The sequence below is a fragment of the Vipera berus genome (assembly GCF_964194415.1).
Source record: "Vipera berus genome assembly, chromosome: 7".
Lineage (NCBI taxonomy): Eukaryota > Metazoa > Chordata > Lepidosauria > Squamata > Viperidae > Vipera > Vipera berus.
The window spans coordinates 54,009,573-54,034,948 of NC_138209.1; the positions used below are offsets into that span (position 1 = coordinate 54,009,573).

General features: G+C 41.5%; 1 protein-coding gene across 8 annotated transcripts in view; it reads right to left on the reverse strand.

Annotated features, from left to right (window-relative positions):
• The window catches only part of CLCN3 (chloride voltage-gated channel 3), a 74,936-nt gene that overhangs the window by 10,223 nt on the left and 39,337 nt on the right, over positions 1–25,376 (reverse strand). For 7 of the 8 annotated variants that reach the window (XM_081332607.1, XM_081332608.1, XM_081332609.1 and 4 more), the window contains 9 exons: positions 24,636–24,735; positions 21,206–21,393; positions 18,416–18,538; positions 14,826–15,032; positions 10,954–11,034; positions 8,470–9,015; positions 6,468–6,654; positions 2,448–2,846; positions 617–833 (listed from right to left, as the gene is read on the reverse strand). In XM_081332607.1, coding sequence (XP_081188733.1) covers positions 617–833; positions 2,448–2,846; positions 6,468–6,654; positions 8,470–9,015; positions 10,954–11,034; positions 14,826–15,032; positions 18,416–18,538; positions 21,206–21,393; positions 24,636–24,735 — 2,048 coding nt within the window. Of the gene's footprint in view, positions 1–616; positions 834–2,447; positions 2,847–6,467; positions 6,655–8,469; positions 9,016–10,953; positions 11,035–14,825; positions 15,033–18,415; positions 18,539–21,205; positions 21,394–22,429; positions 22,550–24,635; positions 24,736–25,376 lie in introns of those variants that run through there. The other variant, XM_081332613.1, reaches the window with a different exon arrangement.

The following is a 25,376-nucleotide window of genomic DNA, read 5'->3' on the forward strand; positions in this document are numbered from 1 at the left end:
AAAAAATAAAATAAAATAAATGCTCAACCCCAGGACCATGGCCCACTACTGAGCCATGGCCTGTTTGAAACCAGGCTGTGCAAGTGATCAGCAAGCGTGCACACAAAGCTCCACTTGAGCAAGCAGTGGGCCCTTGTGCTCAAGTGGACACTGCTTAAGTGGAGGGGGCATGAGCATCTCCACTTGCGTGAGTGAAGCTTCGCGCATGGGAACTCTCTGCTCATGTGAGTGGAGCTTCATGTGCGAGCACAAGCAATCTGCACTCAAGTGCCCTCCGCTTGCAAAGCTCCATTTGCACGAGTGGAGGGGCGCATGCCGCTCACACCAATGGAGTTGTGCACACATCTGTGCCACTGCCACTCACACACACCTCACGCCAAGCCGAGCTGCCAAGGTGGAAAGGTTGGGGACCACTGACACAGAACATAGAATTGGAGGGGAACTTGGAGATCTTCTAGTTTTTTATTTTTATTTGAAAAATAAAGTTATGGATGGAGCAAATACAATCTGTAAGACTCTTTAACATTTTTAACAAATCTGAAAGAGCCATTAAACTATGTGGGGAAAACAAAATCTTGGCAGAGTGCAGAAGAAAATTTTTCAATAAAGAACTCACCCATTGTGTGTTACAAGACACTGCCTTAGGCCCAGTTTGCGGAATATATCCACCACAATCTCCATTGGTGTGTGATCTGTAACTGTAAAAGGGCTCATATCAAGAATGCTCCTAAGTTTCAAAGGTCGAGGACTTTCTGCTGAAAGTGATAAGGTATGCTGGGCAAAACAGACTCTGGAACTGCCAACAATGCCTTCTTGTTTTTTTCTGGCGCTTTCTTCAATAAGAGCAAAAAAGAAAAATCAGTATGAAGGATTAGATCTTTTTAAAAAAGCAAGCTATTGCTAGATTTCAGCCAATTGCTTCATAATAATATTATTTCAAAAGTATTATTTTCTTCTGAACACCTCATATACGGAAATGTTTCATATTCCCACTGTAAATATGCACACATAAATTGAATAATTAGGTAGCTAACTGATGTGATTAAAAATATCTGATTAAAAATAAGCTGTACAGGTAGTCCTCGACTTATAACCATTTGTTTAGCAAGTATTCAGTTAAAATGGCACTGAAAACAGTGACTTAAGACCAATCCTTGCCCATACAACTGTTGCAGCATTCCTAGTCCTGTGATCAAAATTTGGTGCTTGGCAACCAGCATATATTTACAATGGTTGCAGCATCCTGGGGTCACATGGCTGCCATTTGTGACCTTCCTGGATGGCTTCCAACAAGCAAAGTCAATGGGGAATGCCAGATTCACTTAATGATACGGTTGATTTAGCAACTATGGTGATTTGCTTAACGTTGGCAAAACAGGTTGTAAAATCAGGCATGACTGATTTAATAACTGCCTTGCGTAGCAATGGAAATTCTGGTCCCAATTGTAGTTTCAACAGCCCCTGGCACAGTCTCAGCCAATGTGGGACTTTTTTGTATTGGCCCTCCAAAACTATTGTGGGTAGAGTGTTAAAGCATTGAAGTTATTGCTCTTTGTAATTTAGAAATAATTATGAGATCTAAGTCTCTCACTGCTTTATAAAAAGGGGTTTGGCCACTGAGAAAGATTATCTTAGGTAGAGCCTGCTAGTTCTGTTGGATTTCCAGGTCCAACTGTTTAAATGCCTAAGTGCATGCTTATAACATACCATTGGGAGCACTTTTCTGGAAAAGCTGAGATTTTTAGATTTTTGTGAGATTCCCAATCAGATGCAACCTTCCACAGATTCAGTTTCAGCTCTGCAGCCACATTCATAAAGCAGCAATGTTCAAATCAAGAAAAGCAATGCAAACAAAGCTGCTTCTACATAGAACCCCAGCAAGGAGTAATTCATATGACAATGTGCCCATAGCAACATTTTTTTATAAAAAGGAAGTCCCAAAGAGTTTTTCAAATATCAAGGTCTTTTAAGTAAGAAATGTCTACAACAATCTAGTCACTGTATAGATAACTGAGATTTAAAATGTATAAAATCTCATTTGGCTATCACAAGGCCACAGAAGGACAACTTCATTTGGGTCTATTCTGAAATTCTTATGTTCTGTTCAGAATTCTGTATGGCAAAAAATCTACCAAGCATTTCATCTGAACAATCATACCTGCACTGTTCTTAAAATAATTTTGCAATGATAGAATAGGTATATTTGATTTAAATGTGTAATTATCTACAAAAAAAGTATATTGGAGATTCTTCTCCATTTGGTAAGGAAATAGAAAAAATGCAGGGCACGTTCAAAATACATGAGACCAAGCTTATCTGTTCTTCAAACACTACGTCCCCACTTCTTTCCTCATGGGCATGTATACTTTATGTACTTCTGCTATGACTGCCTTCCTGTTACAATTTGGAAAAATAACAGATATTCTCCAGTAATGAAAAGCAATTACCTATTGCAATAGTCAAATCTCTCCTTAGTGCAAATCCTACTAATCTTTGGGATTCTTTTGACATTATTACAGGAAAACCATTATAGCTGGTTTCATTGATCAAATTTTCAATATCATCCACAGTCATATTATCCTGTGTTAATACTGCCAATGGGGCATCATTTCTTCGAGGTCTCATGACATCAGCAGCCAGGGTTGTATGAGTAAATTCTTCCTTGGCATCCAAAAAAGGATATCCATTCAGACGTATGTGTGCTTCATAGATGCCTTCTCTGCCAAAAGCATCTCCAACCCACTTGCTCGTCATTACTGCAGCCATAAGGGGTACAATATACTCTAGTCCCCCTGTTAACTCAAACACAATAACCACCAGAGATACAGTCATCCTTGTCACTCCACCTGGAAGGAAAAATAAAAATGGTTTAATCAGCATGTTGTGAAATGCATTAAATATTTCTAGATATCAACTACCAAAATATGCTGCAGAGACAGCAGTTAAACAAATTAACAACAACAGAAACATGGAAGGAAGATGGTCAAATCGTATATTGCCATTTAACTGTGAGGTCAACATTAAATTGCAACCCTATTGGTGCTTATTTGTGAGCAAATTCCACTGAGCTTCTACAGACACACATAGTATAGCTCTACAAATATTTTAATAAAGAACTCTGCTGAACCTTATATTTCTAAAAGACCTGAAGAGGTGCTCAAAGTAACCATATCTGCCAAACATTTAACCAGCTAGGTCACAGATCAAGGAGCAAAGAAGTTTTCCTGAATTATATTATGCTTAGACTTGCACTGTAAAACTTAATAGAGGAAATTGCTAAATCTAAGTCCCAAATATACCACCTCTGAGAACCAATGTGCTTTACAGGGATCTGTCTTGCTTCTAATTTGCCTTATTTTTTCAAGATTCTAATTTTTAAAAAGAATTAGGCATGAAGATAGCATGCTGCCAAGCATCAATTTAAAGCTTCAACTTTATTTCCAATCTGCCTAATTTTTAAAAAGAATTAGGCATGAAGATAGCATGCTGCCAAGCATCAATTTAAAGCTTCAACTTTATTTCCAATCTGCCTCTGGGCTTGTGGTTCCTTGACTGCCAGCGGATCCGGCAGCCGAGTCAGATGAATTGGATGAGGAGGAAGGGGTGGTGCCTGGGTTCACATCGGAGTCTGTGGAAGGCTCTGAGGAGCTAGAAGACTCAGAGCCAGATGCAGAGCTGGGCCCATCTACTCACGCTCAGGCAGAGAGACAGCTGTGTTGAGGGCCTGAACCATGTAAAGAGGAGGAACAGCTGGGACCTGTCCCAGATGCATGTATGTGTAGAGAGGTGAGACAAGCAGAATAACAGAGGGCAGTGGGGCGGCTCTCCAGGAAAAGTAAAAGACTCTAAGAAGCCATGCCCTGGCTGGACTATAAACAGGAGAGGTGTGGGAGGTGCCAGTTGCCACAGGCAACCGTTCACACTCTGGTATCTTGTGCCTCTATCGCAGACATGTCAAACAGAAGGCCCACAGAGAAGAAGGGGTTAACCTATTTTCCAAAGCATCAGAAGGCAATAATAGATGGAAACTAATCAAGAAGAAAACCAGCCTAGAACTAAGGACTTGTGAAAACAACTAACCAGTGAAAAGACTTGCCTTCAGAAGTTGTGGTTGCTCCACCACTAGAGGCTTTGAAGAAGAGATTGGATATTCCATTATATGGAATAGTATACTGCTTGAGCAGGGGGTTGGTCTAGAAGACCTCAAAGGTCTCTTCCAACTATGCTATTCTTTGAGAGAAGCGCTGCCAACCTCTCCCCCTCCCCTCGTCCCTTCCTGGGCACAGAGAAAGGGAGGGAGGGAAGGAAGGAAGGAGAGGAAAACAGGAAGGAAGGAAGGGAACGAAGGAGACAGGAATGAAAAGGAGGAAGGAAGGAAGGAAGGAAGGAAGGAAGGAAGGAAGGAAGGAAGGAAGGAAGGAAGGAAGGAAGGAAAGAAGATTGGAATGAGAGGGAGGGAGGCTCTGAGGGAAGTCCTCCCTTAGCACTTGGTCACCAGCAGCCCTGTTGCCCTTTCACCATCTCCTGGTGGTCTCCTATCCTATTGCTGAGGATGCTTTGGTTACAAAGCCAGGTCTCCTCATGTAGAGAGGAGTGGGCCACCCTCTGACCCACACACTGCCCTCCTGCACCCACCATGAGCAATCTAGCCAAGGAGAGCGAGCACAGCAGCAGCAGCCTCGAGGAGGAGGTAAGTGCAGCTGGGAACTCCCTTGGGGAAGTCCGGCTGGGCTAGGGAGGGCTGTGGTGTCCTGGTGACACGGGAGCTCAAGGGCTGGGCTGGGTGCTTGACCTCTGCTGCCCAGGCTCCGGGCAATCCATGCCACTGTCCAGCCCCCCTCCCTCTGCATGGCCTGAGATGGTGAGGCTCTTACAGAGGACCATGCCCTGGTGCTCACCCCAGTCTCACCCACCCCTCCGCCGGAGACCCTAGGATCCGCCCCAGTCCTACCTGTGAGTGACATTGAGTTGGCCACACCCACCCAGTAGGCCATGCCTACCCCAGCCATGCCCACCCAGTAGGTTACACCCACCCCAGCAACACCTACCTGGCCCCCTGAAGGCAACCACAATGCTGATGTGGCCCTCAATGAAATTGAGTTTGACACCTCTGCTCTATTGCATTTTTTTTGCCAGGATTCTTTGCCAATTCTTTGCCTGCTTGGTCAGCTTTCTTGGTGTTTGGGTTGAATTGTTAATTGAGCCCTCCTGCTGGGAACTCAGAGACTTGGTACTTATCTCCACCAAGTGGGAGCAGAGTTTGCTACTATTTGTTTCAACATCTAAGGACTAGTTATTTGGAGTTTATTCCATAAACGCCTTGTTAAAATAAAAAGGGGGTTTTCCTCATGAATAAACTGTTGAGTAGAACTCGTGAAGGCTGGGTCAGAACAGGCTGTACTTGGTAAGTGGCTACTATACAATGTTTATTTTAACAGTATAAAGGTAAAGGTAAAGGTTCCCCCACACATGCGTGCTAGTCGTTTCCAACTCTAGGGGCCGGTGCTCATCTCCGTTTCAAAGCCGAAGAGCCAGCGCTTGTCCGAGGACCTCTCCGTGGTCATGTGGCCATGACTAGACGCGAAAGGCGCACAGAACACTGTTACCTTCCCACCGGAGTGGTCCCTATTTTTCTACTTGCATTTTTATGTGCGTTCAAACTGCTAGGTTGGCAGAAGCTGGGATGAGTAACAGGCGCTCACTCGGGATTCGACCTGCCAAACTGCCGACCATCTGATCGATAAGCTCAGCGTCTTAACCCACTGAGCCACCGTGTCCCTTTTTAACAGTATACAATTTCTCAAAAAAAAAAAAAAAAAAAAAAGCAAATGGAATGACAAGGAATATCCAAGGCTCTAAAAAGTATATCAAGTAACAATTTCTCCAGCTAATGTAAAGGAAAAGGAATACAGTCCTTGACTTACAGCAATTGACTTACAACAATTGAGCTCAAAATTTCTGTTGCTAAGTGAAACATTTGTTAAGTGAGTTTTGCCCCATTTCATGTCCTTTCCTGTCACAGTTGTGAATTGTTGCAGTTATTAAGGTAATAAGACAATTGTTAAGTGAGTCCAGTTTCCCCATTGACTTTCTTGTCAGATCACAGAAGCTGATCACAAGATCCCAAGGCACTGCAACTGTCATAAATATGAGTCAGTTGCCAAGCATCTGAATTTTGATCATGTAACCATGGGGATGCTGCAACAGTCATAAGTGTGAAAAACAATTGTAAGTCACTTTTTTCAGTGCCGTTGTAACCTCAGTCACTAAATGAACTGTTGTAAGTCGAGGACTACTGTAGTTGTGACTAGTCAACTCACAATAGCAATTATTTTGGGTACAAACATCCTTTACCATCATACCATTACAGTTTTCTATAGTTAAATATTTGAGTATAACAACAATCAGGTCAAATATTTGTATCCATTCTAAGGTAAAATTGGCTGACCATTGGCTATTATAGTTACCTAAGCATGCAGCAGCACCAACCATAGCATAGAGGCCTGGAGTTATGCAATCTGCTCCAACTTCACACCACTGCTTGAAGATAAACCAGTCGTGATGATAATAAGCCAATTGTTCCATAGCAATTCCAACAATTCTGCCAGCTATTGCTCCAATGGCCATACTGGGTATAAACAAGCCTGATGGAACCTAAAACAACAAATTTTCAAGAAAAATTGTGACTTGAATGAGTATCTTCTTTTTTAGATTTTTAAAAAGGCTATGGATGAATTTGCTTGTATAAAGAATCCAAAAACAATACCTACAAGCCACATTTGAACAATACTTTCTGAAGAGAATCAGAAACATGCAATGCAAGCAGACACAAATGACTTTAATATCCTGTAGAAACTATTGTCACCAGTAATTCTTGTCATAGCAACTCATCATTTCCTGTACATACATATTTATCTCCCTCACACACCTCAGAGTAGCAGTGCCTCAGTCCTTGTGTATAATAATCCTAGCAATTTGCTTTTCCTCATTACTGCAGCGTAATAGAATCAGTACATTAACATAGCATGTTTTCCACTATACCAGGCATGTCAAACTTACGACATCACGTGACGTTGTGCGACGTATCGTGGCTTTTTCCCCATTGCTGGCAATGGGGTGGGCATGATGCATCCAGCCCGCGGGCCAGCAGTTTGACATGCCTGCACTATACTGTCTGGAAGCAAACTTTCTACAAAGCAGAAAGTAATTTTTTAAAATTTATTTTTTTTAAAAAACTATTTGTTTGAAATTAAAAACTGGTTTGAGATGAAGCAATCAGGGAACCAGTAAGTAAGATGAGAAAGCTCTGTTTCTTTAGCATTTCTGCTAAGAGACAGGATTTTAGAAGCATACGACCAAAATCAGAATAAGCTTTTTATCCAGTATTATCCTTTGACTTTACAGCAGGAGTCCCCAATCCCTGGGCCGCAGCCCACTATCAGGCTGTGCCCTATTTGCAAGTGGGCTGCACAAGCAGTGGGATGGCATGTGTGCACATGCACAGTTCGACTCATGTGAGCAGTGGGCTGGTGTGCATGTGTGCGCTTGCAGCTTGCACGCTGCAGCTTGCACAGTTGGGGGGAGAGGTGAACTGGGCTGCGAGTGGCAGGCCAGCACATGTACAGCTCAACTAGTTGAGCTCCGTGTGCGTGCATATTTACGCCAGCCCACTGCTAGTCGAGCTGCGCACATGCAAGGACCCAATTCTCAAGTGGCCCGGTTCCACTCTCCCCCCAACAGGCCGCCAAGTCACAAAGGTTGGGAGCCACTGCTTTAGGGTGTACTTTTGACTGTACTCATTTATCATCCACCTATCTAGAGTATGCTGCTAAATAAATATAAAGGTTTTTGAACACTTTAGTAGTAGTGTACAAGCATGAGTGAACAGAACTCAAGATCTTGAAATCTTACACCAACTTATCCAACAATACATTATTTCAAAGCAATACAGGTAGTCCTTGACTTACTTTATTTAGTAACCGTTCAAAGTTACAACAGGACTGAAAAATGTGACTTATGGCCGTTTCTTACAGTTATGACCTTTGCATCATCCCCATAATCATCTGATCAAAATTTAGATGCTTGGCAACTGACTCATATTTATGACCATTGCTGTGTCCCAAGAACATGTGATCACATTTTGTGACCTTCTGACAGGCAAAGTCAATGGGGAAACCAGACTCACTTAACAATCTGGTTACTAACTTATCAATTAGTTATTCACTTAACAACTGTGGCAAAAAAGGTTGCAAAATGGGGCAAAACTCACTTAACAAATGTGTCATTTAACAACAGAAATTTTGACCTCAATTGTTATATGTCAAGGACTATCTGTAAACAGTTTATCTTATGAAAATAAATTAGTTCTGTTCAATTACTAGTAGAGAGATGAAGAACTAATTAATGCACTGGAGAAAGAAAAATGAAAGAGACCAAAACAATGAGGAAGAAAAGTTTGTTTCATCTTACCTTAATACCGAAAGTGAAGACTGTCATTATAATCTTAAATATAAGAGCTAAGCACAGCTGCCATATTGCTGAATATACTCCAGTGCCTGCTGGACGGTCAGGAATGTCATCTACTATTTTACTGACATTTGTATCATTTCGATAATCACAAAGGGAGGATGATTCCAAAGGCCCACAGTCTGTGAAAAGTTCTTTAATTAGCTCACTGGTATTGACTCTGGTATAGGGGTTTGGAAAAGCAATGACAGCTGTTATTGCTGCTACAATAATAACCTCAAGAACTGGATACTTTCCAAATTTGGTTGATTTCCGTCGATGGCACCAAGCAATGTTGGCACGGATGAAAAATGCTCCCCACAGTCCACCAAATACACCCAGAAGAATGAAGGGCAATAGTTCAAATAGATACCATGGAGTGTGATATTCGACATAGAAAAGAACCAGACGACTGTTTCCAAAAGGATTGATGGATCTTAAAACAAATGCAGCCACCAAAGCAGCAAAAAATGATCTCCACAAAGTCTTCAATGGAAAATAGTAACTGACCTATAAAGATACAAAAGAGAATATAAATGGATCTATGGTCAAAATTACTTTATTCTAAATAGTTTATTGACACAAAGCGCCAAGTGGACCTAACCATGTCTTCAAATTTTATTGCCAATGAATCAAACAGGTACTGTGCCTTTCCTGGGATGTTTCAGCAACCTCCAAGGATCTAGCCTCAGCAGAATCTTTGAGCGGGCACAATGGTACAGCAAAAATTCCCTACCTGGAGAGATAGGGCTCCTGTGACTCTGGACATGTAGAAACAACAGAGCGTATACTCCTCCAGTGCTTGTATTATTTATTTATTTGATTTTTAACCCACTTTTATTATTTTATAAGTAACTCAAGGCAACAAACACAGATAATACTCATTCCTCCTATTTTCCCTACAACAACCTTGTGAGATGGACTGAGCTGAGAGAGACAACTGGCCCAACATGACTCAGCTGTTTTTCATGCTTAAAGCTGGACTAGAATTTACAATCTCCTGGTTTCTAGAGCAGCACCTTAAGCACTATACCACAGGTCTGCAACCTGCGGCTCCGGAGCCTCATGCAGCTCTTTCAGCCATCTCCTGCGGCTCCCAGTCCTCTGCCATGTGCAGTCCCCCCCAAAAAAAAGTGGGACTAAAAAAGCTCAACCAATCAATTCAAATATGCAGGGTAGGTGCATATCTCACCTTGACTCCACTCTTCAGTCAAACCCTCTTCTGCGCATGCGCGCATGTGCACACATTTTTTGCGGCTCCCAGCTTTTCCTTTTGTGAGGGAACCGGTTCCAAGTGGCTCTTTCACTGTTTCAGGTTGCTGACCCCTGCACTATACCAACCTGGCTCCTTACAGAGACATCATACTGACCTCATCTCATCATTACTATTTAACCCCCAGGGCGCAAAGGACAATTTTACACCTTCCTGCTGCTTGCAGACTATCTTGCTACTATCTTACTACAATGCTGTCAAGTTCTACGCAGCAGCACTTAAAATTTGTGCCATAAAGTAGAATGCTTACATTTTGTAGATATTATGCTATAACAACAAGATATTGTCTCGCATGTTAAGTGGAAAGCTATTTATTTTAGATTTTTAAATGATATCAGAACAAAGCCTTTAACAACAATGAATATAGAGACAAACTACTGCTAGCTATCACTGATCATTGATAACAAGAATGAATTCATGATAAGGATATATATCAATAAGGAATTTCAGGAGTTATAGCAATACAGATTTTCCTGCATTAAGAATCTATGGTCAAGTTTCCGATGTATGGGCTTTTCAAGTGACTCTGAGGCATTGTTTACCTTAAAAGTCCTTTATTTAGCCTAATACACCGGCAAATGCTTGCTTGAAGAAAGCTGGAATATGAAATCTCCGCCCCCTTGCACAATATATTAAACACAATTCTCCACCTTTCTAATTTTGTCATTAATCATATTCTCCAATTAATTTAAAGAATCAGTTTCCCTTTCGTTAGACAACCCGCCAAGTTCTTATCTTCTTTAATTTCATATGGCCTTGAGGTACAATCTTCCTCCTCCCTCCTCCCAATCCTATCTCTTAAAGCACACAAGTTTAACATATGAAATAGCTGCTTCTTCATCTCTTGTTAAGCAAGAACATTCGATGTTAGCAGCATTGACATCTATGGCAAATAGGAATTGTCTTCAGAAAAGGAAAGTTTAATAAAATGGTAGATTTTATAAATGCTAGCTCAGGAATTCTGAGAGTTGAAGTCCATGAGTCATAAAAGAGCCAAGGTTGCCTACCCCTGGCTTAAGTAGATCAAATGTATTTACCATCTTTTATCTGCAAAATATGTTGTAAAATATTTATTTCTATTTGTGTAAAGGGGATGAAACCATGCTGTTATATCTGCAAGCGGCAATAACAAGTAACAAGCAAATCCAGGTATTTTCAGTACTGGGTATACATACTTCTTCTAGGCTGAAAAGAACTCCTCCAATTGGGGCACCAAATGCTACTGATACTCCAGCTGCTGAAGCAGCAGATAATACCTAGAGAACAAATTAGATGGTTTTAGATTATCTAAATACTAATTAATGAAATATGCTAAGCTTAAGTTCATAGAGTTTGAGCTGATTCCTATATAATACTAAATATTATAATGTGGCATTTATTTTTTTCTAAACTCAAATATTTATTTTTCTGGGTTACATGGCTATAAAAAAAGACCAGTAAAAGGCAGTTTCTTCATGAAGGCAATGGACAAGAGCATCCGTAGCAACCTTTCCACTTTGGATCCAATAGGTACACAGCCTTGTATAGTATTCAAATAATAAGCCCTCTTTGCATCAATGAAAGCTTCTTGTGCTTCTTAATTATGCAAGATCCACACACAAATATTTCTTCCAACAGAAGCAACCACATTTCTATTGAAGTAAGGGAGAAGAAAAGTCTCTTTGCGGTGGAAGACTTAAAGCTGATAAGGAATCCTGCATAACAATGTCTGGCACTGAACCCTTGCTTTACATCAGGGCTTTTCAACCTTTTCACAATTGTACCACTTTTAGGATAAGGCAATATTTGAGTACCACCAGTCACCTAGCAAGGTGTCAAAAACCTGATCACACACAAAAAAGGAACAAATTGATAAAGTCCTTGACTTACAACAGTTTGCTTAGTGACTGTTCAAAGTTACAACAGCACTGAAAAAGTGACTTATGACCATTTTTCACTTATGACCATTGCAGCATCCCGAGGGTCATGTGATTTACATTCGGATGCTTAGCAACTAATTCATACTTATAATGGTCAGTGTCCCAGAGTCATGTGATTTCCTTTTGCAACCTTTTGACAAGCAAAGTCAATGGCTGGGGAGCGCTTGTGGGGGGGGATACAGGGGTCTCTAGTGGAGGGGGGTAGGTCTAGGGTGGGTACCAGGACATGGTCCATCAGAGGAGCCTTACCATCCTTCTTGGGTTGTGCGGGGGACTCCAGATGGTGGTGCAGGCTGCCCACAGCCCTGGGCAGTGGAGGGCAAGCGCCCAGCCCGGCCCTCCAGCTCTTGGGGCACCAGGACCCTGCAGCTCAATCCAGTCCAGCCTCACTTTCCTGAGGGAGCACTGGCTGCACTTACCTCCTCCTCGAGGCTTCTGCTGCTGCTGTGCTCACTCTCCTTGGCCAGGTTGATCATGGTGGGTGCAGGAGGGCAAAGTGTGTGGGTCAGAGGGAGGCCCTCTCCATGCGAGGAGACCTGGCTTTGTAACCAAAGCATCCTTCGCAATAGAATGGGAAACCACCAGGTTAGGGCAGGAGGAAGGGGCAAGGGGATAGCAAAAGGGGAGCAGGGCTGCTGGTGGCCAAGTGCTAAGGCAAGACTTTCCTCAGAGCCTCTCTTCCTCATTATAATCTCCTTCCTTCCTTCCCTCCTTCCTTCCCTTTTTTCCCCCTTACCTCTTCATTCTCTTTTTTTCTTCCTTCCCCTCTTTTGTTCTTTTTCCTTCCTTGCTCTCTTCCCCTCTTTCCTTCTTTTCCTCTTTCCCTTTCTCCTTTCCTGTCCCTGCTTGGATGCTCAAATGCAAAAGGGGAAACATTTCTCGATGCCTTGCCTTGTGATCAAATGCCACTTTTGCTAGTAGTTTGTGGCCACTTGAAAGATTGAGAAAAAACAGGCTCAATTTATACTGTGCTTGCATTTAGTGGGGGCGTCCACAGACAACAGTACAGCAAAACTGTCAAAATGATGGCTGTGATAGTTGATCAGAGCTCCTCCATTTTTTATTGCAACAGCTTTAGCGTTCAGGGACAGAGGTAGCTTAGTTGCTTTTCTATTAATACATAATCCTTAAAAAGGCTCTCTTCTAGGGACCCTGCCTTGATCTAATTCAGATTGGAAATATAGCAAAGGAAAATATTTTTCCCCATTCTGCTTTTCATGCTTTCCCCACTGGAAATGGCTGTCAGCAACACACAATGAAGGGATACTTTCCTAAGACCTCACAATTCAAGAATACCAATGTTAACTTGGATTGCCAACAAAGTTCTGTCTGTGACAAAACAGAACACAAAATTGCTTTCTCCTTTGAACTGGGGCATTTCCAACTGAATTGCCTCTCCCTCCCTCCCCTGCTTTAAAAAAAAACTGCCAAAGGCTCCGGGAAGAGGTGGCAGCAGGCAGGCAGCAGTGGGCAGAGGCTTCACATTTTGACTCCCCCCCCTGTGTTGCTCTTAGCTCACCTCTGCCAGACCCGTGCATGTTTGTGTGTGCACGCATGGACGGTCTCACCCCTTGCAGCCCTGCACCTTCAACAGAGACCTTCTGTGATGGCAGATTGAAAACTAATGAAAGCTGTTTTTTGGAGTACTTGTTGCTTTTTCTCAATGTGCCACTGATTGCATTGTGCTCTGCGCCCCTCAGCTCCTATCCCCAGCCCTGTGGAAGGCTGGAAGAAGCTCCCATCGCAGCTTCTCTTACCCCTCCCGTTCTTTTCCTCCCCAATATCACAGCACGGGGCTGCAAGGAGTGAGACCCCTACCCCCGCGCGTACACACACACATAAACATGTGCACGGGTCTGGAAGAGGTGAGCTGAAAGCCATGCAGAGGCCCTTCAGGCACAGAGGCAACGATGAGGGAGGGGTCAAAATGGGAAGCCTCCTACCGGGAGCCTCTGGCAGCTAAAATAAATAAACCTGAGAAGTGCTCAGAAGGCAGTCCCTTTCCATGCTCGCTTCTGCCTTTCTTCCTTCCTTCTCATTCCCTCCCTCCCTGCTCAGGAAGAGATGATGGGAGGGGGAGAGATTGCCAGCGCTATCCCATACAGGCAGGCGCAGTCCCAGTGAAAGGGAAGCCTGCTGGCCACGAGGCTAGCTCAGTGAGCGGGCGTGGCACTGATCTACCGGTGGGGGCCATCAAAGTCAGAATGTCCTCACCCTTAGATCTGCAGGGTAGCCCTGGAGTCAGCGAGGGGCCCCCCACCATCTCTGCCCCATCCCTGGGGGTGCACAGATAAGGCGGCAAGCACACGAGTGCTGGTTTCCTGGGGGAAAGGGAAGTGCTTCACTTTCCTTTTTTCTTCCTCAGTGGTTAGCAGAGATGGCCAGCAGGGATGCCAGGCACTTGCCGCCTCCTCTTCGTGAACCCAGGGGACAGGGCGGGGATAGCCCCTCGCTGGCCCTTTCCCACCAAAGCTCCCTTTATATCCTCTCCTCTCTCCCCCCCTCCTTTTCTCTTCAGCACACTTCCAGCTTCCGGAAGCACTGATCAGCTGGAGCCCGGCACTGGTCCTGGTGCTTCTGCTGAGCCCCAATAGCCCTGCAGCTCCAGTTGTCTCTCCCTCAGGTTTGTACAGCGCTGTCTCCGTTTCAGCTCATTCCTCTCCATCCCGCTACCACTTCTCCAGGACGGTCACGTACCACCTGCCAGGTGCCTAAGTACCACCAGTGGTACGTGTACTACCAGTTGAAAACCCCTGCTTTACACTACTAACCTGTTTCTAAGACTACAACATGCTAAATGAACTCCTGAACAGCATTTTATTACGTGTATACTTCTACATTTAGTCTTGATTGCTTATCAAATTAATCTATTATGTCAATAACACTGCTTTCCATGTTACAAAAACAATCTTTACTGGATTAATACAAGGATGTTTTTTCTGACAAAAAGGTCCTGCTATACATGAAAAATTAGAGATTTGCAAATTTAAAATGTAATATTTGGAACACCTCCAATAAGACTATCAGATTACATACAATTCATACTGTATGTAATTTTAATTTTTTTGAATTTGAAATGTCTTGCAAGTTCTACTGAAATTAAAAACTGAACTTAAAAAAGGACATACCTCTCTTTTCTTTGCTTCATTTGTGCTGTACTTGGGGAAGAGGTACGAAAAGATGTTTCCCCAGCAACAGGCAACATGTACCAGAGGGCCTTCTTTCCCTAAGCTCAAGCCTGAGGCTACAGCCAAGACTAAAGTGACTGTTTTAATCATCAATGTCCACTTGCCCAGGTACCCTCTAATGATGAATCCACTCAATATTGTTTTGATCTACAAGAGAAGAAAAGTACATTTTGAAGAAATGTTTTTAAAAATATTTATCCTTTTCAGAATTTATGGCTCTATTTTAGTTATTCATAATTCTTAATGTTTCTGAGTCTTTCAAAGGATTAATTATCTGACTTATCTCTGCTGGCCAAATCTATGCATATAGAATTAATTATAAATTAATGTTACAATATTTATTGTTGAATTTCTAACATAATATACAATATTATGACCGGTTTGATCGCCTTGCAGTCCAAGGGACTCGCAGGAGTCTTCTCCAGCACCATAGTTCAAAGGCCTCAATTCTTTGGCGCTCAGCCTTTCTTATGGTCCAACTTTCACTGCCATACATTGCAACTGGGAAGACCATAGCCTTGACTATACGCACTTTTGTTGACAGGGTGATGTCTCTGCTTTTTAGTGTGCTGTCTAGATTTGCCATTGCTTTCCTCCCGAGGAGCAAGCGTCTTTTAATTTCTTGGCTACAGTCCCCATCTGCAGTGATATTGGAGCCCAGGAAAATAAAATCTGTCACTACTTTCATTTCTTCCCCATCTATTTGCCAGGAAATGAGAGGGCCAGATGCCATGATCTTGGTTTTCTTAATGTTTAGTTTCAACCCAAGTTTTGCACTCTCCTTCTTCACTCGCAACAAGAGACTCTTCAGTTCCTCTTCACTTTCTGCCATTAGAGTGGTATCATCTGCATATCTTAGGTTGTTGATGTTTCTTCCGGCAATCTTAATTCCAACTTTTGATTCATCTAGTCCTGCCTTTCTCATGATGTGCTCTGCATATAAGTTAAATAGGCAAGGCGACAGTATACAGCCTTGCCGGACTCCTTTCCCAATTTTGAACCAATCAGTGGTTCCGTGTCCAGTTCTCACTGTTGCTTCTTGGTCCGCATATAGGTTTCTCAAGAGACAAATAAGATGGTCTGGTACGCCCATCTCTTTAAGGACTTGCCACAGTTTGTTATGATCCACACAATCAAAGGCTTTAGCATAGTCAATGAAGCAGAAGTAGATGTTTTTCTGGAACTCTCTAGCTTTCTCCATGATCCAGCGTACGTTAGCAATTTGATCTCTAGCTCCTCTGCCTCTTCGAAATCCTGCCTGTACTTCTGGTAGTTCTCGATCCACATACTGCTGGAGTCTAGCTTGTAGGATTTTAAGCATAACTTTACTAGCATGTGAAATGAGTGCAATGGTGCGATAGTTTGAACATTCTTTGGCACTGCCTTTCTTTGGAATTGGAATGTAAACTGATCTTTTCCAATCCTGTGGCCACTGTTGAGTTTTCCAAATTTGCTGGCAAATTGAGTGTAGCACTTTTACTGCATCGTCTTTTAAGATTTTGAATAGCTCAGCTGGAATACTGTCACCTCCACTAGCTTTGTTGTTGCTCAGCTTTTCTAAGGCCCACTTCACTTCACATTCTAGGATGTCTGGCTCTAGGTCAGTGACCACCTCATTGTGATTATCAGGGACGTTAAGCTCATTCTTGTATAGTTCTTCTGTGTAATTTTGCCACCTCTTCTTAATCTCTTCTGCCTCTGTTAGGTCCCTGCCATTTTGGTCCTTTATCATGCCCATTTTTGCATGAAACGTTCCTTTCATCTCTCCAATTTTCTTGAAAAGATCTCTGGTCCTCCCTATTCTATTGTTTTCTTCTATTTCTTTGCATTGTTCATTTAAGAAGGCATTCTTATCTCTTCTAGCTATTTTTTGGAATTCTGCATTTAATTGGGCATATCTTTCTTTTTCTCCCTTGCCTTTCGATTCCCTCCTTTCCTCAGCTATTTGCAAAGCTTCCTCAGACAGCCATTTTGCTTTCTTGCATTTCTTTTTCTTTGGGATGATTTTGGTTGCTACCTGTTGTACAATGTTGCGAACCTCTGTCCATAGTTCTTCAGGCACTCTGTCTATCAGATCTAATTCCTTAAATTTATTTGTCACCTCTACTGTATATTGAACAGGGATATGATTTAATTCATACCTGACTGGCCTAGTGCTTTTCCCTACTTTCTTTAGTTTAAGCCTAAACTTTGCAACAAGAAGCTCATGGTCTGAGCCACAGTCAGCTCCTGGTCTTGTTTTTACCGACTGTATAGAGCTTCTCCATCTTTGGCTGCAGAGCATATAGTCAATCTGATTTCTGTGTTGACCGTCTGGTGATGTCCATGTGTAGAGCCGTCTCTTGGGTTGTTGGAAAAGAGTGTTTGCTATGACCATCGTATTCTCTTAACAAAATTCTATTAGCCTGTGCCCTGCTTCATTTTGTACTCCAAGGCCAAACTTGCCTGTTATTCCAGTTATCTTTTGGCTTCCTACTTTAGCATTCCAATCCCCCATGATGATAAGGACATCGTGTTTTGGTGTTAGTTCTGTAAGGTGCTGTAGAGCTGCATAGAACTGGTCAATTTCATCCTCTTCAGCACTGGTGGTTGGGGCATAGACTTGGACTACTGTGATATTGAATGGTTTGCCTTGGATTCGAACTGAGATCATTCTGTCATTTTGAGGATTGTATCCCAGTATTGCTTTTCCTACTCTTTTATTGACTATGAAGTCTACTCCATTTCTTCTGAGGGATTCTTGCCCGCAGTAGTATACCTGATGGTCATCTGAATTAAATTCACCCATTCCTGTCCATTTTAGTTCGCTGATACCTAAGATGTCGATGTTTAGTCTTGTCATCTCTTGTTTGACCACGTCCAGCTTTCCTTGATTCATGGATCTTACATTCCAGGTTCCTATGGAGAAAAAATCTTTACAGCATCGGACTTTCCTTTCACCACCAGACACATCCACAGCTGAGCGTCCTTTCGGCTTTGGCCCAGTCGCTTCATTCTTTCTGGCGCTACTAGTACTAGCCCTCTGCTCTTCCCCAGTAGCATATTGGACGCCTTCCGACCTGAGGGGCTCATCTTCCAGCGTCATATCGTTTTGCCTTTTGGTACTGTCCATAGGGTTTTCATGGCAAAGATACTGGAGTGGGTTGCCATTTCCTTCTCCAGTGGATCACGTTTTGTCAGAACTCTCTTCTATGACCTTTCCGTCTTGGGTGGCCCTGCATGGCATAGCTCATAGCTTCATTGAATTACGCAAGCCCCTTCGCCAGGACAAGGCAGTAATCCATGAAGGGGAATTATACAATAGATTTCTCTTTTAATTTTCCAAAATCTATATTAATACTGTATATTTCTTAATAATGTTTGAGAATATTTAAAATTATTCTAAATTACAATCTTGACAGCCTGGTTTCTTTCATCAAATTCTAGTTTTTTTATTTCTTCTATAAACAATAATATACAGTTAATTATATACAATATTTTTCATAAATTTATTTTCAGCACAATTAGGATAAATATAATTCATTTCTTACCTCTGGTATCCCTGATCCACAAGCATAAGGTGCAAACACCTTCACCAAAGAAACTGCTAAGAAAGCAAAGCTCAAAGCCCAGAAAATGTACATTATGTAGTTCATTATATAGGAACCTGGTCCCTAAAACAAAACGAAATAAACTTTAGCAAATCACTTATTTTTCAAATAGATTCCCAGCTTTAAAAGGAAGCTTACAAACACATCACACTTTATGATCACGCATATTATGTAGAACACTGATAGGCTTTTGGACCTATGACCATTTGCTCATCCACCATTTAAAGTTACAACAGTGCTAAATGAATGGTGGTTATGACTGGTCCTCAGAGTTTTGTGTCCCATTATCTCTGCAGTGACATCATTCCAATCTGGATCTTAGCAACTAGTTCACACTTACAGCCAGTTATAGTGCCCCACAATTATACCAATTCCATTTGCCACCTTCTGTGCAGGTTTCCCCCAAAGTTAATGTGGAACCTGGCAAGGAAAGTTCCAAATCACTGGGATAATTCTCCATTCTGCACTATTCCCCAGCCCTTCGGTGCTAGAACCATGCTGGCTTTGAACATTATGCTTCTTACACATCCCTTTCACTGCACATTCACACAACCTTCCTGACCCATGTCCCACATAGCACCCTCACGCTTGCTCCTTGACCTTCAATGCCTTGTTGTCTCTCTGCACACCCACTTGCTCTTTTCCCCAGCTGAGCAACTACTTACCTGCCTACTGGCCTGGGACTGGCAACTTCCTACTGGTTTCTGCACTGACTTTGTGGGAAATCACCTTGCTTAATAACCCTGGGATCTGTTGAAGAACAGCAACCCAGACTGCAGGATTGCCATTGCTAAGCAATGCAGTTGCACTTTACAACCACATCCTTTCACAGCAGAAATTCTGGTTCCAGGTGGTAATTAAGTAAAAGACTGCCTATATTTATTGTCCAAAAAGAATGATTTACAGCATGCAGAAAAAAATGTAGAAAATATGATAGGATATGTTTTAGTAGTGTTGTAAGGAGACAATATATATATACTGATTGAAAAAGTTTCAGCCCTAAAAATCTCACCCCTCAAATATGGTTAACAAAAATGCCCTTTAATATTTTGTTATATAGCTAATTCATTAGAGGAACAATTTTTATTTATTTATTTATTTATTTATTTATTTATTTATTTATTTATTTATTTATTTGTTTGTTTGTTTTTATAAACCGCCCTTCTCCCGAGGGACTTGGGGCGGTGTACAGAATAAGGTAGGCATACAGAATGAACAATAGTGAAAAAAACAATAGTAAAATACAAACTGGGACCCCAATTAGAGCTATCAGGCCAGGCCGGACTGCTGGAACAGGTAAGTTTTTAAGTCGCGCCGGAACGTGCGGAGGTCGGGGGCCATCCGGATTTCGGTTGGTAAGCTGTTCCAGAGGGCTGGCGCACCCACTGAGAATGCCCTCCCCCTGGGGGCCACCAGCCGACATTCCTTGAGCGGTGGCACCCTGAGGAGGCCCTCTCTGTGGGAGCGCACAGGACGGTGGGGTGCTGACATTGGCAGAAGGTGCTCCCGTAGGTAGTCCGGACCCATGCCATGTAGGGCTTTGTATGTCATTGTTAGCACCTTGAACTTCACACGGAAGGCAACTGGAAGCCAGTGCAGCGCACGGAGGAGAGGTGTGATATGGGAGTATCGGGAGGCTCCCAAGAGTGTCCGTGCCGCTGCACTTTGCACCAGTTGAAGCTTCCGAGTGGATCTCAAGGGCAGCCCCATGTAGAGAGCGTTACAATAGTCTAGGCGAGAGGTCACAAGAGCATGGGTGACTGTACGTAAGGCATCCAGGTCCAGATAAGGCCGTAAATGGCGAACTAGTCGAACCCGGGAGAAGGCCCCCTTGGTCACAGCTCCTATGTGATCTTCCAGGGAGAGCTGCGAGTCAAGGAGGACACCCAGGTTGCGGGCCCTATCAACAGGGGGTAGTAACTTGTCTCCGATGTTAAGGGATGGGATGTTCTGAGTATCCTGGCTTGCCGGTACGTACAGCCATTCAGTCTTGTCCGGGTTCAGTTGAAGCCTGTTCCTCCCCATCCATTCCCGGACCGCTTTCAGGCAGCGGGATGAACAATGCTTGATAAAGTATCATTTTGCCTTTTGGAAGGCCATCAAAACCTGGCTTTTTACCTCGGTGTTGGGCTTGAATGAGGATATCTGGAATTGATTGTGGAGATGACTGAGGCACCAAGTTTTGTTTTTATAGATTATGATTTTATAGTTCTGGGTTTTATTGTTGATATGAGCCTCCCAGAGCTCTATTTTAAAAATGTATAGCCATACAAATCTTTTAAATAAAAAAATAAATAAATAGCCTTGAAGGAATTGAGTATGGCTCGTCTAAAGAAAAGAATTGGGGGTGACATGATAGCAGTATTCCAGTATTTGGGTGGCTGCCACAAAGAGGGGTTCAATTTATTTTCCAAAGCACCAGAGGGAAGGACAAGAAACAATGGATGGCAACTAATCAAGGAGAGAAGCAACCTAGAATTAAGGAGAAACTTCCTAATAATGTGAATAACCAGTGGAACGACTTGCCTTCAGAAGTTGTGGGTGCTTCAACACTAGAGGTTTTTAAGAAGGGACTGGACAGAGACTTGTCTGAAATGGTATAGGGTCTCCTGCTTCAGCAGGGGGTTGAACTAGAAGACCTCCAAGGTCCCTTCCAGCTCTATTTTGATCTAGAAAAAAACTTTCCTATTTGTTAGATAGCACTGATTTCTCTTTAAAGACTTTACTTACCTCTGCTTGACCAATTATTAATTCTGCCCATGTTTTCCATGATGGACATTTATCTCTTTCTTCAAATGTTGTTTCATTAGATGCCCAGCAACATTGTTCATGATTGAACCACAGGGCACTGAGACAAATGCCTTCCTTTAAATCAGTCATCCAATCTGCAGCAATATCTATCAATCCAGCCAAAGCACCTAGTCCATAAATACAGAATGTTCCATACTTTCAGAGAATAGACAAACTCAAAATCATAATGTACTAAAAACACAAGTCTTACTAGGTTGCTTTTTTGTAATAAATATTTTAAATATTACTTTCTATAAATGGTTTTACAAAAATGCTGACACATCATAACTCTGTTTAATTTACTGACTTTATTTTTCATGTTAAAATATAGCATATTACATAGTAACATGAACAGTGGGACATACTTTGGAAAAAATAAACATAGTATAAAGCTTTATAATCATGCTGTTTCATGCTAGCATTTATAATTACCATAAAATTAGTGTAGCAAAACATAGTATAACAATAAATAACCATACAATTATAAAACATGTTGAAAGAAGGGATTTTAATGTATACAGTAATAAATTTGATTCTGGTATCTCTATTCATAAATGGGGATTGATGTAAAAATCCTGATTTGTTCATTCCCCATTCTAACATTTCACTATTAGTTCACAGTTAGTTTTTGCTGGGGTAAACCATAAGCAAAATCCATATGTTCATAGCTCCAGCAGTCTGATGCTTTGGAGATAAATAAGCAAAGAAAGCAACCAATGGTACTGAGTCAACCAGCTATTACTAACTTGGAATACATGCTTAATTGATCATTTCATAATTAAATATGCATGATTAAGGCATACATATTGTAACATTACAATAACAATACACGTTGTTTCTAATGGATCTATGTACTGTATGCATGAAAATAAATGTGTAGATTAATATATTTTCTGTACGTTCTTTTTAATAAACAAACAAAATTTTATTGTCCAAGTTACTCTTCTGCAAAGCTCCTCTATTTGTGAATAGTCACCATTAAATATATTTCTAATTTCTCTTAATTCTCTTAACACTTCCGGCAACTCCTTGTGATTTTGTTCCAGAAAATAGTTAACTTCACAATTTTTTGGAGGACAAAAGAAGCTGCAGGAGAAGAACAGGCATAAAACTCCTCTGTTCCATGCCAAATAATTATCAGAATTGAAATGATAGTTAACATACTTAATCTCTACAGGTAGTCGTTACAATCACAATGGAGCCCAGAATTTTAGTCATAAGTTGTTGTGGTTGTTGAGACACCATGACAGTCATAAAATGAGTCACTGTGGTTGTTAGGCAAATCACGTGGTCATTAAGTAAATCATGTGGTTGTTAACAAATCCATTTTTCTCAATTGGGTTGGAAACTGGCAAAAAACACTAGAAACAGGTAAAAAATTGCAAATTGTAGTCATAAATGTGAGCCTGTTTGCCAAACACCCAAAATGCAATCACATTACTGGGGGGGGGGGAGAGGGGAATAGTTATAAGTAGCTTTTTTAAGTATATTGTAACTTTAAAGTAATGACCGGTCATAAGTTGAGAACCACCTATAATTTAATATTTCCATAAAATATTGGGTTAACTGTATCTTTGGGGATATGTACTGGTCCATATGATTAACTTGCAGCCATATAGCCTTTTGTATTTTTATAAATTGTAATTATGTTTCAAGAAAGAGGAAAACAACTAGTAAACAACTACTAAGCAAGCAGATGTCCATATAAATTGAAGAAATAATTGTAACAACACCTTTGGGTGAGTGAATTGCAAGTGAATCACTGAAAAATAGTCACCTTAGGACAAAATAGTCCTAAGTCACCTTAGACACAGTTCTTGACAACATGAATTTATGCTGATATAGTGCATGCTGATATATGAGGAACTCAGTATTTCAAAAACTGGGTTCTGATAAAAGCACAACTCTAAAAGAACTTTATACTTTAGCCTCAACTGTGACTCCAACATTTCCTCCAGGCTATCACCACAATTCAGGAATAAATCTTGTTTTTCAATCTTACTTAAAAGAAGCAGTTAAATTGCATTTCCTGGTTAGGATGTCACAAATATGTAGAAGTTGGAAAAAGAGGAAGTACCGTATTTTCCGGCGTATAAGACGACTGGGCGTATAAGACGACCCCCTACATTTCCTGTTAAATTATAGGGTTTAGGCTATACTCACCGTATAAGACTACCTCTCTTCCAACGCACACCAAATAAAAATTAAAAAAACATCAGATTTGATTTTAATATGGTAATTTTAATTCAAATTCTTATGACATGCAGGTACTTAGTAGGAAAACTCTCACTTATAAACATAAGGCTGTTTGTCATCAAACATGTAAACATAAAACAGTGCAAGTGGATTAAACTTTTCCTAATTCACTTTAAAGCTTTCCCAAATGGGAGATCCGCTCCAGATTTTCCAGCCAGCCCGCCCAGTTCCTGAGTCAAATGTGTCCTTAGAGCTAAGCAGCTGCTCTGGCTGCTGCATTCCCCACCTGCCTTTCAAGTTGGGATAGACTGCAGCTACTCTTCAACTTTAGAAGGAAAGACGCCCAGACCCCAGCCTGTAAAAAATCACAGACTGCAGCTTCTTTTCCAATTGGTCCTGCTTTTCCTGCACAGACCAAATGGGAGATCCGCTCCAGGTTTTCCAGCCAGCCCTGTCCCTAAAGTTTCAGCACCGGGCGTATAAGACGACCCCTGACTTTTGAGATGATTTTCATGGGTTAAAAAGTTGTCTTATACGCCAGAAAATACGGTACCCTAGATCCAGTGTTTTAGTAGAAATAAAATGTATACTGTGAAAAGAACTCTTTTAGTGCAATTAGCAGAAATAATTACATAACTGAGATTCAGGATTGGGAAAATTAACTGTGTGGCTTCAAATACCAAGCAGACAGAAAAATATGAGAATACTATCTATGCTCCCTAGCTGGTTTTTATTAAGCACTATGGTTATCCTAAGCTTATAAAAGTAGTCCTCTTTTAGCAGTGACAGTTAGAACCATCAACTTGGTCGCTAAGTGATAAGAGGAAAATCACAAGACCACGTCTGTGTTTACAATGTTACTTCAGCTTTCCTTTGCTTTACAGCATCAGAAGAATATAATCCCAAACAGCTGGATGAACCCATATGGTGGGGAAGGTTTCTGGAACTGAATTCAGAGGGAGCCGAATAAAAGGGCAAATCTTATAACTCCATTGTCCTTTGGAATGTTCTCTCCATCACTGGGATAATTAGCAAGAAGAGTTACAGTCACTAAGCAAGATCTTTCTGTAGATGGAATCTTGAGCCTTTCCCTAGGAGTAGGTTTCTACTGAATTCAACACAATTTATTTCTGAATTGACATATTTAGGATATTATTAAAAAATGAGTTTCTACCTGATGCCAATCCAGTTAGTGTCACAACCAGCCATCCTGACCATGCATCATACAAACTTTCTGTCATTTCCCATGCCGATTCTTTTTTCTTGCTATTGATCTAGACACAATATATAGTTTAGATTAATACAAATTTTAATTTTATTAGCACAGTCAGATACAGTTCCGGTAGTCCTCGACTTATGTATTTATTGAATTTATATACCGCCCTATTCCCGAAGGACTCAGGGCAGTTCACAGGGCAAGTTAAAAACAATACAAAAAGAGAGAGTAAAATACAATTAAATTAATACAAGCCCACAAAATTAAGATAACATTAAAATTGAAAATTAAAATTAATTTAATTTAGTTTAATTTAATTTAATTTAATATCCCTCAGTCCAGGCCAGACAATTCAAACAACCAGGTTTTTAACTCCCAGCGAAACGAGCGAAGGTCGGGGGCAGTCCGAAGTTCCATCGGCAGTTCGTTCCAAAGGGCAGGTGCACCCACAGAGAACGCCCTCCCCCTGGGCCCCCAATTTCTGTTACTAAGCAAGACAGTTGTTAAATGAGTTTTGCCCCATGTTATGACCTTTCTTTCCATAGTTGTTTAGTGAATCACTACAGTTGTTACGTTAGCAACACAGCTGCTAAGTGAATCTAGCTTCCCCATTCATTTTGTTTGTCAGGTCACAAAAGATCATGTGACCCCGGGATACTCAACTGTCAAGACATACATGCCAGTTGCCAAGCATCTGAA